This window comes from Eretmochelys imbricata, chromosome 27 (assembly GCF_965152235.1).
Source record: "Eretmochelys imbricata isolate rEreImb1 chromosome 27, rEreImb1.hap1, whole genome shotgun sequence".
NCBI lineage: Eukaryota > Metazoa > Chordata > Testudines > Cheloniidae > Eretmochelys > Eretmochelys imbricata.
In genome coordinates this window covers 7,277,594-7,295,304 of record NC_135598.1, presented here as the reverse complement: position 1 = coordinate 7,295,304, position 17,711 = coordinate 7,277,594, and the positions used below count along the sequence as shown (strand labels likewise).

The window sequence follows — 17,711 nt, the reverse complement described above, 5'->3', positions numbered from 1 at the left end:
GTCCATCAGAGTGCTTCATCTTTGCCTCTGGCAAAAATTACTGTGAGTGAGTGAAGCCTGGCTAGCTCTGGTCTAGGATTTCATATTTACAAAAGGTTTTTTCCTCCCCTTTTACAGCGATTTATGGTTTCATCTGGTTAAGATGGTAAATTTGGGACTAAACTGATGCCTGAAAGCCCACAGAAATGACTCTCTCAGTTTTACAGGTTGTCTGAGCTCTGAATGGCAAGTTCTGTGGTGCGGGAACGTTGGAACAACGGAGGAATTGGTTTCCCCTCACTATACTAGTAAGAATGAACTTCATGACACTGCACCTGTCAGGCATGTATACTCAAGGTCAGGGAAAGTTCAATAACTGAGATGATCAGCATCATTACAGTACAGGGATTCAAAGCTCCAGATGACGTGTGTTAGTTGGGAAGCCTGTGCAAAACATTCACACTGTGCATAAAGGTTACAAAACTGCATGAAACCTGAAGCTCAGCCCAAACTGTTTGTTACCTTCAGAGTGAACCATGGCTGATTTATGATTTCATGCTAAAACCATGTGAAATTTCTGGCTGTGCATGGTTTCAGTGCAAAGCCTGGTGAAACAGCAGTTTTGCCTGAGTTTTGCTTTGAGTTTGTGAGTTCATTCAAACTTGGAGCTCAAAGGCACATTCAGAAGGCATAAACCCATGTAGACCAAAACTAAGGAGAAGGACATTCTTGGAATCCTGAGAATCAGAACTGCACACATTTGCACAGCTTTACAAATTTGCCTAATTACTACAGCACATACACCGTGTAAAAAAAATTGATGCCTAATCCATCAGATGTGCTCTGGTTAACTTTACTGTATTTGGTAGAGAAGGAAGAAAATGTTTTTTATTTTCATGTAAAATGTATGCCATGACTAATTATCAACAGCAAGTGTCAAAGCTTGCACCTAAACCCACAGTTTTGTCCCATCTGTGATAAAACAGTAAAGTAATTAGTAGCTAGTGCATTAGAGATTCACATCTTAGTTGATGAAATTGTGTACATCCAGTCAAAAATTACTATGGTCAGAAAGCATCTGGGCTAAGCACAAGTGGATATTAGGGAGAATGTTTTCAGTACAATAGGCTCGGATTAAAAATAAATGAGAGCCATGCATTTAAATGGCTTTGCAAATAGCAGATAGCTCTGGTGGGAAAAGCATTGCATGGTGAGAAGTATCTAATGACTCTGAGGAAAGCTATAACGTAAATAATTAACACTGATATAAAGATAACTGCGGAGAGGTCGAAGACGCATTGCAAGGGTTAAATAACAGGAGAGCTGTGCAGAAATCTACTAAAGCAGCCAGGATTTCCACTGGGAGCAGCTGTATGTTATTTTTTCTACTAAATCCTGTTTACCAAGAAGCTCCATACCGGAGATGGTAAATATATTCTTTACCCTGGCACTGATAACAGCAGCAACTTGCTTTAATGAGGTGAGTAGTTGTCACCTTGGCTGAATGCTCAGTTTCAGCAGATACTATCACTATGTACTGACTGCCGGTTCAAGGAGATGCATTGGAGGGGCTCAGAATATGAATGACTTTCCCAATTTTTATATATCTGTTTCAGGGAATGGGCTAATATAAGTGAAACTAGAACTGTTGGGATGTACAACTAAAATGATGAAGACAACACCTGTACCCAATCTGAGGTTGAAAGATAGAAGATACATTTTTAATAGTGTAGTAATATTCTCATGCTATCAGTGCATTTAAACAGACTATAAAGTCTAGTAGTGACTTGATATAACTTATGTTCACAGCTATGCCAGGAACACAATAATAATTTATCAGATGGTCATTGTGTCTTTTAAACATGAATTCACACTCCAAAAACACAATGGGGCCTGATTCTGCATTCAGAAAACATTCAGTGGGAGTTCCATGTACAGAATGGCTTTTGAATCGAGTTCATTGTATATATATGTGCATATGTTGTTTGATTTTCATCTCTTTATCATCTATCCCAAACCGATTATATGCCTTTACAGATGTGATGGACTAAGAATCTCCCATTTAGTCTGTACTGTATTTATCCATATTCAAAGATTATTAGGTTTCAGAGTGATAGCTGTGTTAGTCTGTATCAACAAAAAGGAGGAGGAGTACTTGTGGCACCTTTGAGACTAACAAATTTATTTGGGCAAAAGCTTTCATGGGCTAAAACCCACTTCATCAGATGCATGTGTAAGGGGACTGTTGCCCCCTTACTAACAGTCAGTGGGGTGTTTTGGTGGCTAGCTCCCAGTACTAAAAGGGGAAGGGTCGATAGGGAATCAGGACCCTGAGACTGACAGTCCCCAGGAACAATGGGGAGAGGCCAATGCTCCAGGTCAGCCTGAATGACAGGGCGGGCAGGCTAATCAGGGAGTCAGGAGGCCAGGGAGGTCCCGTCTCCGTGTGAGCTGGATTTGCCTGGGTCAGACAGAGTGGGGCCGAGCTAAGGAGAAAGCAGGGGCCCAAGCTAAGCTGGGGAGCAGAGCTGGGCCAGATCCAGAGGGACCAGAAAAGCAGCCCAGAGAGAGCAGACCCTGTCTTGGGAGCAGAGCTGCAGCTTCAAAGCCAGAGGCACAGCCCAGAGAGAGCAGACTTGCCCTGGGAGGAGAGCTGCAGCGACCAGAGCCAGAGGGGCCAGAAAAGCAGCCCAGGAAGCAGGTCAGTGCTGGGAGCAGAGTCACAGAAGCAGCCTGCAGAGCAGACCTGTCCTGGGAGCAGAGCTGCAGCAACCAGAGCCAGAGGGGCCAGAGAAGCAGCCCAGGGAGCTGGAGGCAGAGCAGCAGCAGCCGTGCAGAGACCGAGTGGTGGAGCTGGGGCTGGAGCAGTCTGGAGCTGGGTGCGGTGAGCAGCTGGGGAGACCGAGGGGGACCCTGGGCAGCGGGCCCAGCACAGGGAGATGCCTCAGCCAAGAGGCTCTGCAGGCCAGGCTTGGATCGTAACCCCGACAGGGCGGGGGTGACACAGAGCAGAAGGGTCCTACCACTTAGAGCCTGTGGCCACCACCAGAGCAAGTGTCCAACCCACAGCATCCCTGCAGCACAGCCAGGGCCTGAGAAGGGGCCTGGGACTTACAAGGAGCAGACTGTGAACTGCCCTGACGTTCCAGAGACACTGTCTGTGATGTTCCCTGCCACCGAGCGGGTTGATGTGTTTCCTTTAACCTTTCCCATTTTCCTTATTCTTTTTAAAATTAATTGTTGATTAAATAACTTGCATTTGCTTTAACTTGTATGTAATGGTCAGTGGGTCAGAGAAGTGCCCATTGCAGAGAGAGTACCCTGGAGTGGGGACACCCTGGCCCCTGTCCTAGGTGACCACAGCAGGGTTGGGGGTCGAGCCCCCCAGGAATCCTGGGTCCAGCCTTGTTGGGGTTACAAGGACTCTGCCAGACAGGAGAGTGGAAGGGGAGTCCTCAAGGGCAGGGAGGCCACTGGGTAAAGGAAGTGGGAGCGAGGACTCAGATCCTTTCGCTAGCCCACTTCACCACAGCAGTGCAGAAGCCAGGAAAGTTCCCCACAAGAGCGGAACTATTCCTCCGCTTACACATGGAGTGGAAAATACAGTAGCAAGATTATTAGGATGAGCGAGAGTGAAATACTGCAGATATTTTTATTGCAATTACTTACCGAGGGTCACAGAGAAACTTGGTCTTTTCTCCTTCCTCTCTCCAGATAAGCCATTCTCGAAAAGACGGATGAACAAACATTCGTGTCATGTCTCTACGCTTGATAAGAAACATGGAGAGGTTCTCCATCCTCTGCTGAAAGTCATCCCATTCCAGTGTGCCCTCAATGCTACCGGCATTAATGGCCTGAAATATATGTTCATCCGTTAATGGATGCAGAGATGCCACGGCCACATTCAAGAGAGGCATAACCCGATCAAAGGAAGACTGTGTTGGGAACTTCATATTGCACTGCAACAGATAAACCTCAGAGAGAGAGACTGGGACTACTTTATAGCTGGAGCTCTTTAGTACCAGGTAGCCCTTCTCTATGAGATCAAAAGTGAGCTTTAGGTATAGATAGGACCCTTGGCTCAAGGTCTTGAGGTGAGAACTGAGTTTGCCAAATGTAGTGTTGTCCATTTTGCCATTAAGGGAGATGTTGTTCTGGATCTCAGAGCTGCTGTGTATTCGATGAAGGATATATGCCTGGAGGTCCTGATCTATGGCTTCGTTCTCTTCCAGTCTATCCAAAAAAATCCTATGGAAGGGCAACAACTTAATTATTTCCTGGAAGAAAAGAAAAGAAATTATTCATGTTGGAAGGGTTTATTATTAATAAAAATAAACAATTTGTATTCCATCAGCACCTAGAGAGGTGTTGGGCAAATACCTAAGATGACATGGTCCAATCTAAAACGCACTGGAGTGGGTTTCTTTGTGAAACTAGGTAGCTGAAATAAAACTGAGGAAAGTTTTTCCTAACACACTTGCCAAGGAAAGGGGTTGGAGTATTCACGAAGAGCAGTGCCCTTTAAAATATAGTCCCATCCCAACCAGCTATTGGACCTGCCATCAGCTTTCTTCTGTGTCATGCAGATGCCCAGGTTAGGGCATCACCTGTGGGCAGCCAAAGCTGGTGGGGTCCAGGATTCTAGGCCTCTCATTGAAACAGACAGCTTAGTATATCTCAAGGAGTGCTGAGTGCAGTAGTCTTCAGCATCATACAGCAGTTGATTAAATGGAAGGTTATTCGTAGATATTTCCTACTGCACAGTGAATGCCATAAGGAAATACTATATATGCCGTTGATTTGCTCAGAGTCAACAGTGGGTTCTCTTTTCTCAGCCAAAGGGCTGTTTCTGAAAGTGTATAGTGTGGGATTGCACATCTGCTATATATCACCAAGATATTGTGGGCTGGCATGTCTGATCTGGTAAGTTCAGTTTACACTGCTCATGCCGCACAAAGTGAGTGTAAATCAGATGGAAGTTTCCCCTAGAGAATTTTACTCTCTGCCGATATAAAGCTAGGAGAGGCAATTCTGCTGCCCCTGCTGGAAACCCCACCCCATGCAAGGGGAATGAGGGGATACATTAGGTGTGTTGTGGTGGGGTGGGTAAATGGAGGTGAATTTAGATTAGCATAAGGTCTCAGAGATATTATGCCAGTGTTGTAAGTTAAAGCTGCCCCTTGAAGCTTTGACTTGCACTGGTGCTGGATGACTGAGAATCAGGGAGCTGCAACCAGCTCCCTGAAAGTAAAGTTTGGGCACAGAGGAGAAACAAATCTTAAAATTTAAAAAAATTGAGGGCTACAAAAGCTCTGACCAATTAAATAACTGAGAGCTTAAAATACCAGGAATGCAATTTAAAATCTGTCATTGAAACAAACATTACAAAATCCCTTTTTTCCAGAATGAAATATTTAAACTACCTTAAAATAAAGGGGAAGTAAGAAAGTGTGGCACTGAAATAGGAAGACTGTGCAACCTGCCACTGTAACAAATACAAAAATTGCTAGTGAGAATTGCTAGCAAGTCCCTGCAGTTCTTGATTTACAATAATGGTGAATTACTTCTGGGGTCTGGCTGGGAGAATTACAGCTAAATAGATCGATTGGTATTTTCTTGTCTATTGCCACTACACTAGAGGAAAATACAGCACAGGTTCTGAGCAAAGAGGATGTTCATTAAAGCCTTAGACACTAGCATTATAATGTATGTTAGCAACAGAAATTGAGCGGAAGTTGACATAACCTAAGACAAAAACACTTAGAACAGTGTCAGCTACATTCACTCTAAAACCTCAGAAACTGCCGAAGATCAAGTGTTCTAATAGAGTTAAATAGCTTCTTGGACCCATGTTATGACTCCTTCAGACTGTACCAAATAAACACACAGACCCTGAATCAGTCTATCATGGTTATATTCTCATACTGATGGGAAGGAAGTTATGCATGAAATCCCTTCTCCTAGCTTCTTCTCATTTAAGAGAGAATACACGGCTAAGCTCCCATTTCGTAATAGTCCAGTCTCAGAGACTTTGGGCCTGGTCTTGCAAACAGTCTGATGGTGAGTGGTCCTCTTTCATGTGAATAGTCTTGCTGAAATTAATGGAACTACTTGCTGAGCAAGGATTATTGACACGGGTAAAGGGTGCAGGACCAGACTCTTGTCCTGTAACAGTATCCAGAGAAAGAGTCTAGGGGATATAAATCAATCTGAATGCATTACAAAAAGACTGGCGCAAAGGAGAGATAAAATGATATAACTTCAAAAAAAATTAATAATTAAATCTATATGACACTGGTTAAGATTTTCAATAAGAAAACCCATCATGACAAAAATCCAGTGTTTGTGTGTTTAATAGGAAACATGGTCTTAGTATACCTGTAAACTTGTCCTGACCGTCACTATCAACTTCAGCCAGGATGGGAATCTTCCGATCATTTTGCTCAAGAATGATACTATGGTGTCCCCATAATCTGGCTTGTGAAATTCAGCTTCATTTAAACCATCAATTAATATGATGTAGTCTTCATCTGGGATCTTCCTCTCTGAGATGATATGAAAGAGAAAAAGCTTCAGTCCATCGGCTAGCAGCATGGCTACAATGAGCACTCACCACATTGTTTGAAATCAGACATTGCTATAGACGAAAAGAGATAAAATAACTGTACTTCTCAGGTTGCATAAAATATGTATTTGATTTACAATATCTATACAATTGTGACAACCACTTCATTAAAACGATTAAGGCTATTAAACAAGTCACCTTCTCCCCAAACTCAAATATATTTGAGAAATGTGAATCAGCAACTCTCAGCACATTTTGACAAGAACATTATTACATGTACTTTCACTGGTGACATTAAACATCAACAGCGTCTTGATGTAAACCTGTTGCAACATTTACAATTGCTATGAATACGTATGCATAGAAGTATATGCCACTAGCACCTTTAGATAATCTAGATTGGGATGTTATGTAGGCACACAGTAGACTTTCTAACCAACTAATGCTCATGCTGGGCTAGATTTTCGAACATGCATGCAAATACTAATAAACATGTGCAAACCATGGTTCACGGGCAGTGCAGGTGTTTGAGCACAAATCAGTTTGCATGCACAGGAGCTGGTCAGATGAACTTTTCAAAATTCTGCCCTCTGTTCAGTAAAGATGGGTCCAGAACAAACCCCTGCCTCATGAACTTCAGAGAAGTTTGGATCTGAATTCTATGGCTCAGACCATCTCGACGATTACGTTTGCTGACAGTTGTACATGAACATTTTTAAGCGTAGGACCCTGGGCACTTTTCATGCTGCTAACAACATAATTACTGAGGAAAAACGGTGTGGTTTTCATGCAATAAAGTTACATTTCTCAAGCAGATTTTGAAGGCTGAACTTTAAGTTTAGCATTAATCGATGCCAATAAGAGGAACTACGTCTCACTGACACTGCAGTCCATTAAATAAAAATAGCGGTGTCACAAATCTGTCCTTGGCAGAAACCCCCTTTAGGAGTATGTAGGGAGTGCAAGTGTGTGGGTCCAATTGCACCCATCCCAGTCAGTGCTGCAGGGATGTATCCCTCTTGTGGGTTGGTGCTTGATCCTCCGGCCAAGACCTCCTTGCTGTTTCTTCCCCTCTCAGGGTCCCATGTGAAGCAAACCAAACTGTCCACAGTCAGCAAAGAAGGTTAAATAAAAGTATGAAGAAAAAGGAAGAAAGGAAAACCTATCTGCAGCTTCAGTTGGGGCATTGGCCTCTCTTACTTCAGAGGGCCATGGCAGTATCACAGTCCCCTTCAGAGTTCCCTGGGTCTCCAGTACAAACCTCAGCCTCATTCCCCTTCTTAGCTCAAGGGATCCACGTCCTCCTCCTGCACGGGCAGGGGCTCTGTTGGCTGTCAGCCTCTCTCTCTGGGAGCTGAAAAGCACAACAGCCCTTTCCCTTTCCCGGGTTGTCCCTAGCTGAGCAGAGTCCCCTCTTTTTAACCCCTCCTCCAGACTTGGTCTGGTCTGGAGGGGAGGGGTCCACTGCAGCCCAGAGCAGCTCCTTAATCTGCTTCTATGCTGGTGCGGCATCACAAGGGGTTTTCTGGGTCAACTGGTTCTCTGTACCAGCCAAGTTGACTTATGGAATCAGAAGTTGGAGACTTAGGCCTTGTCTACACTTAACATTTAGATTGACATAACTATAGCACTCAGGGGTGTGAACTCACAGCCCTGAGCCCCATATCTATGTTAACGTAACCTCTGCTGTAGACATGGCCAGGTCGAGAGAAGAATGCTTCCATTGACCTAGCTACTGCCCGTCAGGGTGATGGGCTACCTACAGTGATGGAAAAAATCCTTCCGCTGCTGTACAAAATGTCTACACTACGGCACTACAGTAGTGCCCATAGTGTAGACACGGCCTCATACAGTTATTCTCTCCATCTCTCACCCATGAAGGACTATCCCCCTCAGCGCTTTTTAGTGGGGATGTCACGTCTATGAATTTCGCAATTTTTGTTTACTCCCACTGTCTGGGATGTTCACAGCAGTCAGAGGAAGTTAGGTGTCCAAATTTCACAGACTTTCAAAATGGGTGCCTTACTATTATCTGGCTTTGACAATCCCACCCATTACAGCTCACTCTCTCTGAGAGAGATGCAGCCTTCCTAGCACCAAAGACCTCCTTTTAGAGAAAGGCAACTGTTGGTTTTCCCTTTGGTGGCTAGTTAAGACAAGTTTCGCTGTACAATATTGTCTAGTAATACATTAAAAAATTCTAGCCAGGGACATATTTAGTGCACTATTGTACACGTACAAAAGATAGTTGCATTCTTTCTTCAAAAGTAGACCCTGACTGCAGGACAAGACATTTTCAAACCATCAGCACATCAGATAACAGCAGCAGAATTTTAACTGCTCAGATTGCTTTTTGTACTATGTTGCATTAAAGACAACCAATTTTTGTGGTCATCTTGCCACAGCTGAAATCTGTAGAAAAAAGAAACAGGCAGGCAAAGAAGGTGTAATAGAGGTGGAACACAAGAAACAGGTCTATTTCCTGGCCCCAGTTTTCTAACCTGGTTCAGAGCCACAAAAGTTTAATAATAACCATGTCACAAGACAGTATCCAGTGACTATTACAGGGGCTATAAACGGAAAGTATGGGTCACGAACACGAATCAGTTCTGTATGGGGACCACTTCAGTGAGACATCTCATGTATCAGCTTGAAAAATGGAAAGACACCTTAATTTTCTCTCCTCCCAAAGGGAACGGACCGTTTTGTAGAACACAAAAGAACAGGTGCATTTAATTTCTAATACAGTTGAGATTTTCCTTGTGTCAGCTCCCTATAAATTACCCTCTTTTCTCTTAGCAGTAAATTAAATCGTATTTTATATTTAATGAGCAGTTAAAAAAATTATTGCTCCTTTTAATTAGATTATTTGCTATTTTTAACACCTGATCACCCATCTGAAGGTTGTATTATGGCAGTTAAAACTAAATGGCCAAAGACCTGTTTATTTCAGAGGGAACTCCATATATGCTCTGTCATGGCAGCTACAAGGGACTACAATGCTTTTGCTGTGTCCCCCTCAGGGCAAAGAGCAGGGCATTCTCAGTAAAGGGTCCTCACGGGAACGTCTGCAATAAAAGACCCATGGCATGGCCATGGCTGGCCCCTGTCAGCTGATTCAGGCTCGGGGGCTTGAGTTGAGAGGCTATAAAATTGCAGTGTAGACATTCAAGAGGGCTGATGACGGGGGAGGGTCCCAGAACTCAGGCTCCAGTCTGCAACTTTATAGCCCCACAGCCTGAGCCCAAGTCAGCTGACCCCAGCTTTGAGACTTGGGGTTGCAGGTTTTTTATTGCAATGCAGCCATACCCGATATCTTGAATTTGTTTTTTCTGGCAAGTCCATCAGAGCCCTTGTCTAGCCACCTTTAGGGTGTGCTGCAAGCCGCACCTTTCTGGAAGTTAGTGCTGCTTAGTGAATGTGGGTTTGGACTGGGAGTTAGGAGACCTGGTTCTATTCCTGAGGAGTGCTGTTGATTTATATTTGCAATACACTCACGACCCCCATCTATACAGTGTTAACCTTCCTTTGTAAAGCACTACAGATGGACTGTGCTATGAAAGTTAGGCATTACAGTTCGCGGATTAGCTTTTTCTTTTCCCCTTTAATCACTTAAGGAAATATTTAATGAAATTTAAAATAAACAGTACGGTGGTGAAAAGCGTTACCCCTATAATAAATACCTTCAGAATAGCTATACATTAAATCTCATTGTCCGATTATTATCTCTTCATCCCAAGCTTTTTGTATTTCTCCTTTTACTGTTCATATGTGTACAGAAAAGGAGTTTATTTTGCATTAAAATCATTACATACATTTTTTCACGTAACTTTTAAGCAGGCTGACAGGGCACACTAGGAAATAGCCCTTACGACTCTCTCACCTTGGAGCAAATACGATGGAAGCCTGATTTTTACATCCACATCTCCTGGTTCTCATAAAGCTTATATGGGGGATGGGGAGGAGAAGGAAATAAGGTCATGGTTCCCCTACAAGTTGTTTCTATTACTCAAATATATACATAAATACATTTGAAAAATACATATATATAAATACATTTGAAAAATGTGAATCTCAGTTTGTCAGCAATATTCAGCATTAATAATTGATAATAAATAGATAAATAAATTGATAATAAATTCATAAATAAAATTACTGTTTAAAGCTTCAACAGCACCTTGTAAAGGGTCTGTTGCCATATTAACAAATTCTTGTATATTACATATTTTCTTCAACCAATTTCCATATGACGTTCATTTTGTTACAAAACACTTGGTACAAATTAGTTTGCCAACAATCTTAATCAGCAACACTGAAAGATTGGGGTCTTGATCCCTGGATCCAGCTGAGCAATGCTCAGGGAAAGGCACAAGAGGGAAAACCTAGCTTCACAAGAACAGCTTGATTTTCTTTGATCTTAGGTGCCTGATGGGGATGAGTTTGGCTGCCAGCATAATTTAAAGCATCCTCAGAACTGCTCTAAGTTACGTCATCTGGAATGGCCCCCCAGGTGACATTGTAACAGCTGTAGATTACTTCTCTGCCTGCCAGCCACATCTCCAACAAACCCCTAATGCAAAGTGGTGGTTGCAAAGGGTGGAGAGAATGCTGATCTGATGACACTCAGAGATTTCCCCAAGCCAGGGGAATCCACAGCTGGACAGCTGAGCCAGCTTTATAGTCCCTTTCCACCTGTACTGAAGTCAGTATTTAGAATCTAGACACTCAGTTTCAAAATAGCGACTTTATTTGAACAACAAAGCTGCTAAATATGACTGGAGTGGTGTTTATATCACTTTGATCCATCTATTGCATTGGGATGAAACGTACAATCGTGTTGAACAATTTCCACAGCCAATATTACACATTGCAGTATTTGTATAAACATGGTTTTGAGAGGGACAGAGCTCTGCACTCTACCCACACCTGAATAGTGTCTATGGCTATGAAGGTCAAAGGTTTTACAGTTAGCCACTCTATTAAGAAAAACTAACTGCATCTTTCTTGTATACAAAAGAAAGAGGAGCAGGTACAGCTGACACTGCATGTGGGAAAATGGAAACGTCCTGAAGGGTTTTTGCTATATCTCCGGAGTCAGTAATTAGGATATGGTCTGTTACCCAGTTCCCCAAAGCAGCATTATGTAAGTCATCGACAGACTTGTATATTGTCAGCATTTTTGTTTGGAGGCTGAGAATTCCCAAGAGCTGATTAAATAATGAATTTTGGAGGGGTAACTGAGTGGAGGAAAAAGTTAGTGACCTAACAAATGAATGCAAAGATGCTATTCTAAGAACAGCTGTGCAAGGCAAATGTTGTTAGCATTCATTTTCAGATCTTTTGGTCCAAATTTTGGATGTGAATGAAACCAAATGTGCTCAAAGTCAAGTGTTCACTCCACCGCCTTGGAAAACACAACTGAAGGACTGGGTTGGAAGAGGAGTTACAAACCAAACAAGAGTCTGTTTTCTCAGCCTCCCTAAGTCCTACCTTCTCTTCTACAACTCTTGAATTTTCCTGGTGCGCTAGGGGCTCACACATGGAATCCATCCGCTCCTTGGTTTGGAGGCTCACACTCAAAGAAAAGCTAAGTTAAAAATTCTCAGGCTGATAAGAGTTAAAAACAGTCTTAACCACAGTACCTTTATGAAGATTTTCCAAGGGCTCTAGGACTCCCCTCCGGAAGGAGGCCATGGGATCCTGAACACAGGATCTCAAGCTGAGCATACTCTGTAAATGTGGTTCCCGCAGTAGCTGCTCCCTGTAGGCGACAAACTGTGGTGAGCGGCAGAGCAGTGCTGCCACGTTGTGTACAAACTCTGGCACAAGACAGGTGTAGGCATTATCGGCCTGGCAGTAATGGTAAGCGACAACCTACCAAAGGGAAAAGAACAAAAATATATCTACATCAGACACCAGTCAGACAGATGTTAACGCAGCATCTTTTTTGTAAATTTCACTTACTCCGGCAGGCCAAGTCTTTAGAGGGACCCCTGTTAACTGCCTTTGACATTGATCCAGATGAATCAGCTGGTAAAAACAGGTACTGATCCTTAAAAATTATTAGATGTGCCACTTGTGGAACAAGTGAATTAAAGTGCAGCCATTCACAAAAGTAGACAGTGACAACAACGAATTGATCTGTCTGAAGTACTGCATGATAGACTTGTGCTCCACTGTTTCAGATCTCCCCTGTCAGTCATAAGCTGCGATTGGTTTTTAAACTTACATTTTATTTGGTGTTTTTAAAATATCAAGCTAAGCATGGAAACGGATGTACGGTATACAGCAATATGTTAAAAAGAGGACCTTTCAGCACTGCAAAACCTGCAAATTACAGATTCTCCTGAACAAAGGGGCTGCCAGATTTACTCTACATTCCATACCCTCTCTCACAAAGGTTCTCCTGCAGAGAACTAACTAAAGAAAAATCTCCCCTTCCCCATCGCATCCCTAAGTCCCAGCTCTTCGGTCTCACTGCTGCCAACCTTCTCAAATAAACAGAAGTGCAACCAGATCCTCCTTCCCCTTTCCATTTTTCCACTGGTTCCAGGATCAGATTAAAAACTCCTCCCTCCATGGACTGTGTTATGCTGTATAGAATTGTGAGACACTTTATATTATTATTAATACCAATATTATATAATTGCAATGGATTGTGCCAGATATGCCGTGTAAGGTGTCAGTGAAAATGTTATGATTTGCAAGTATGGTAATCTTGTTTATATGTTTGTATCACCTTTGTATTGTAAGTTATATATGGTATATCTGTATTTCCAAACTTGTGCTGTTTTTATGGGTGACACCCCCAAACAGATTGGCATCAGCACTGCCTAGCCTGTTCGATGGCCCATCAGCTGTACAATGAACCCACTGAAAGGAACCAGGGGATACACCTTACGAGTCAGCAAGGCACGTAGGGGCAGGCTGGTGGACAGAGAACTCTAAGGTTTCTCCATGCCATGTGCTGTGAAGCTTGTGTTTGGGACACAGAAAGTACAAACCACATGGCAAAAGGAATATAAAGGGCAGCTGCATCATCTCCATTTATCTTCAATCCTGCTTCTTACCTCTGGTTTTCTACAAACTGAAGCTCTGAACAAATGACTGAATGACCCATCCAAGCTTTGGCTGTGTTCCGGAGGGACTTTCAAGCCAACAAACTCACCAATACTGCTAAGAATCTGATATATGGACACTGAAGTCTCTGTATGTATCTGATTGCTTTATCATTTAACAACTCTCTTCTTGTTCTTTTCTTTTATAATAAACCTTTCGTTTTAGATGCAATAGGATTGTCTGGCAGTGTGGTATTTTGGGTGAGATCCAGACTGATGCTGACCTGGTAAGGTGGCTGGCCCTTTGGGGTCAGAAGAACATTTTGTATAAGTGAGCAGAGTTTTTAAGTAACTTCTCACTTTACTGGACCTCTGTGCTAACTGGGAGGCTGAGAACTGGAATGGGGGCTGTGTGATTTTTTTTTCCAGCTTCTTGGTAACGAGGGAGGGGGATCAGGAGCACAGTTTGCGACTGGTTGGTGAGTCTAACTTCAGTGTTAGCCACCAGTTTTGGGAGAATCTGCGCTCCTTTTTGCAGCCTGCCCTGATCTTGGCATTTTCAGTGAGAGCTGCCCTAGGCACTCCAGGTCACAAACTGCTTCAGTCTGTAGAGGACAACTCTCCCTGTTCCCTCTGCTGTTCTCTCTTTCTCCACCACACCTGGCCACTTGGAGGCAAGTGTCCTCTTCCTTTCAGTTTCGGTCATCTTGGTCAGCCTTTCCATAGCACGCTTCCCCATCCACTTTCCACCTCTTTTAAAATCTCATTGACAATATCATTCTTCTATAGTTCTTCATTTTAACTCTATTTATTTTATTCTGCAATGCATTTGGGGGTCCATTTTGTATGAAAGACATGATATAGTGAGGTGAAATCCCACTGAAATTCAGAAAACAATATATAGTTTTTGAACATGGGGGTGAGGAGAGAGAAGCAGATAGAAATTTAAAAAGCTAATTTTTCCCCTATTCATAATGTAATGACATTGGCCCCAATTATGGGCCGTGCTTCTGCACTAGTGCAAAGTGTTCTTAATCCCAAAGGATCTAGTCCTTTGAGGAGCCACAGATGGATCCTTGGTGATATAAGCCGCTACTCAACATTGCTCATGGCTGCTGGTGTAGGGTGGCATGCCTTGGGCTTTAATGCCTCTGAACTGCCATAATGAACCCTTGGTTGGCAACAGCCTCTAGAACATCCAAAGATGTGCTCGTTCTGAGATGCTGTCAGGAGTGAACATTTATTTTTATCTGAACCAAGCAGATATGACTTTGTAAGGCATCATTTTTCTCATCCTAACTGCATTTTAAGCCTTGGCATCAAAAAGTGCAAAGGAGGTTATAAATAATAAAAGAGACTTTTCACTTTACTCCCATTTTTGGTTTTGGTAAATGTCACCACCGAAGCTGAAGGCAGCACTGAGAGTTCTTTGCTGAAGTATTTGGTAAAGTTCAATGTAGCCAGTCTCAAATGCTTTCTATCCAACACCTTTTACACATTGTGCTAATTCTCTAAATATAGATTACGCTGAAAAGAAGAAAACAATACGCATGCAATGGAAGTGAACTGAGAATAAAAGATTACGTTTAAAATGTATATTTCCATTATTTTCCTGATGATTGAGCAAGTAATTTCCATGTGATCTTTTGTAAGTGCAAGTCAAGCCATTCCAGGTAAAATATTAAGGAGTCAAGACATTATATTCTTTACATTAAACAGCAAATATCAGTGGTCACACTTGTGTATTTTCTTTTTAAAGACAGCTTAAAAGTAATTTATTCTTGTTTTATGCATATTTTCCCTCAAGTGATTCCCCATGCTGGTGCATGGGATCATGAAACCAATCAACCATGGCAAACCATCTGCACAGTTTCTGCATACAGTGGAGTTAGTGCTCTTAAGCAATTTACACGTTTCTGTTTTGAAACTTGAAAAAACAGAAAATACTTCCAAGTGACTCAGTTCAAAATGTTGTGGGTCCTGAAGGCAGAGAATTCTCTCTCTCTCTCTCTCAGCAGAAGTATGAACTCAGATCTTTTGCTTCTACCTCGGGTACTGCTAAAACAATTCCTTGGCAACTTAGCTTGCGCACCCCTTGAAAAGAGATAAAATAATGCAGAGCAGTACATTTTGGAAAGGTTAATTTCCTAGAACCACCTGGATCTCCAACTTTCTTGTATAACAAAGTGTCATAAATATAAAGGGAAGGGTAACCACCTTTCTGTATACAGTGCTATAAAATCCCTCCTGGCCAGAGGCAATACCCTTTCACCTGTAAAGAGTTAAGAAGCTAAGGTAACCTAGCTGGCACCTGACTCAAAATGACCAATGAGGGGACAAGATACTTTCAAATCTGGGGGGGAGGGAGGGGGACACAAAGGGTTTGTCTGTCTGTATGACGCTTCTGCCGGGAACAGATCAGGAATGCAGCCTTCCAACTTCTGTTAAGTTAGTAAGTAATCTAGCTAGAAAATCCGTTAGATTTTCTTTTGTTTAATGGCTGGTAAAATAAGATGTGCTGGAGGGAATGTATGTTCCTGTTTTTGTGTCTTTTTGTAACTTAAGGCTTTGCCTAGAGGGATTCTTTATGTTCTGAATCTGATTACCCTGTGAGGTATTTACCATCCTGATTTTACAGAGGTGATTCTTTTACCTTTTCTTTAATTAAAATTCTTCTTTTAAGAACCTGATTGATATTTCATTGTTCTTAAGATCCAAGGGTTTGGGTCTGTGTTCACCTGTACCAATTGGTGAGGATTATTATCAAGCCTTCCCCAGGAAAGGGGGTGTAGGGCTTGGGGGGATATTTTGGGAGAAGACATCTCCAAGTGGGGTCTTTCCCTGTTTTTTGTTTAAAACGCTTAGTGGTGGCAGCATACTGTTCAAGGACAAGGCAAAGTTTGTACCTTGGGGAAGTTTTTAACCTAAGCTGGTAAAAATAAGCTTAGGGGGTCTTTCATGCAGGTCTCCACATCTGTACCCTAGAGTTCAGAGTGCGGAAGGAATCTTGACACAAAGAAATATGATTATCACAATTTTTGTAGCCTTTTTTTTGTTTTTAACACATTACAGGGCTTAAAAAAATACCCGATAAGTAGAATCTAGAATACTGACTCTAGTAGCCAAATGCCAACAGGAAAGGTGCTGCCACTCCTGAAGTGAGGTGAAGGAGCAATTAATTTCTCCATTAGTGAGAAATGCTTTGTGCATCATCCTCCTGGCTACCAAGAGTGCGTGTTTTGGGGCTCCTACTATGATACTGACATTAAATCTTACCCAGACTAGTCACATTGCTCTTGGCTAGTAAGTGTCACAAAAACTGAGATCTTCCTCTGCTCATTTTTTCTGTTTTTGCCTCTCCAATCTCTCTGCTTCCCTCCCTCCCCCTCCGCAACCTCTCTCTCCATTGTGGCCCAACCTTCACCAGTCACTTTTTCCATTCAACCTCAAACAACCGTCACCACTCACTCTTTCTCTCCTTCACCACTCCATTCTGTTCCCTCTTCAGTCACCCTTTTCTGGATGTGGGGATCAGCAGGAACATTCAATCCTGATCGTTAGAGAAAACACACAGATCTGCATTTCTCCCAGCGAAGAATGGGTTTTCCACACTCTGTGTATGTGTGTTATATGCACTATACCTTCAAGGTCAAGCCACTGATTTGATCTGACCTGTACAGCACAGTACAATAATTAAATTTTACTTGACTTGAATTGGGTTTTGGTTCAGATTAAAAATGGTGGCGGGATTACAGAAGATTAGAGGGAGGAAGGAAGATTTCCTGGTATAGGTGGGATTTAAGGAGGCATCTGAAGAAGGAAAGAGACAGTGGTTGGTAGATAAAAACAGGAAGATATTTCCAAGAATATGGAGCAACCTCAGTAAAGGAACAAAGCTGAGAGAGGAAGGAGAGGAATGCAGCAGTAAGGAGAGAAAGGTTTGGGAGGTGAATACGGAGCAGGAAAAATGAGATCAGTGATGTACGTAAGGGAAGATTATGTAGCACATGGGAGGTGAAGACAAATGAAAAAGGAGGATGGGGAGTTAGGAGTGGCAGTAAATAATGGCCAGTAAGAGAAAAAGAAGAAAGAAAGGCTAGACAGAATGA

At 42.6% G+C, this 17,711-nt stretch overlaps 1 protein-coding gene across 1 annotated transcript in view; it reads right to left on the bottom strand.

The window, feature by feature from the left end:
• The window catches only part of TANC2 (tetratricopeptide repeat, ankyrin repeat and coiled-coil containing 2), a 713,500-nt gene that overhangs the window by 80,313 nt on the left and 615,476 nt on the right, over positions 1–17,711 (bottom strand). Inside the window, exons 14-16 of the mRNA XM_077806150.1 lie at positions 12,187–12,418; positions 6,358–6,524; positions 3,649–4,256 (exon numbers count right to left, since the gene is read on the bottom strand). Coding sequence (XP_077662276.1) covers positions 3,649–4,256; positions 6,358–6,524; positions 12,187–12,418 — 1,007 coding nt within the window. The remainder of the gene's footprint in view (positions 1–3,648; positions 4,257–6,357; positions 6,525–12,186; positions 12,419–17,711) is intronic.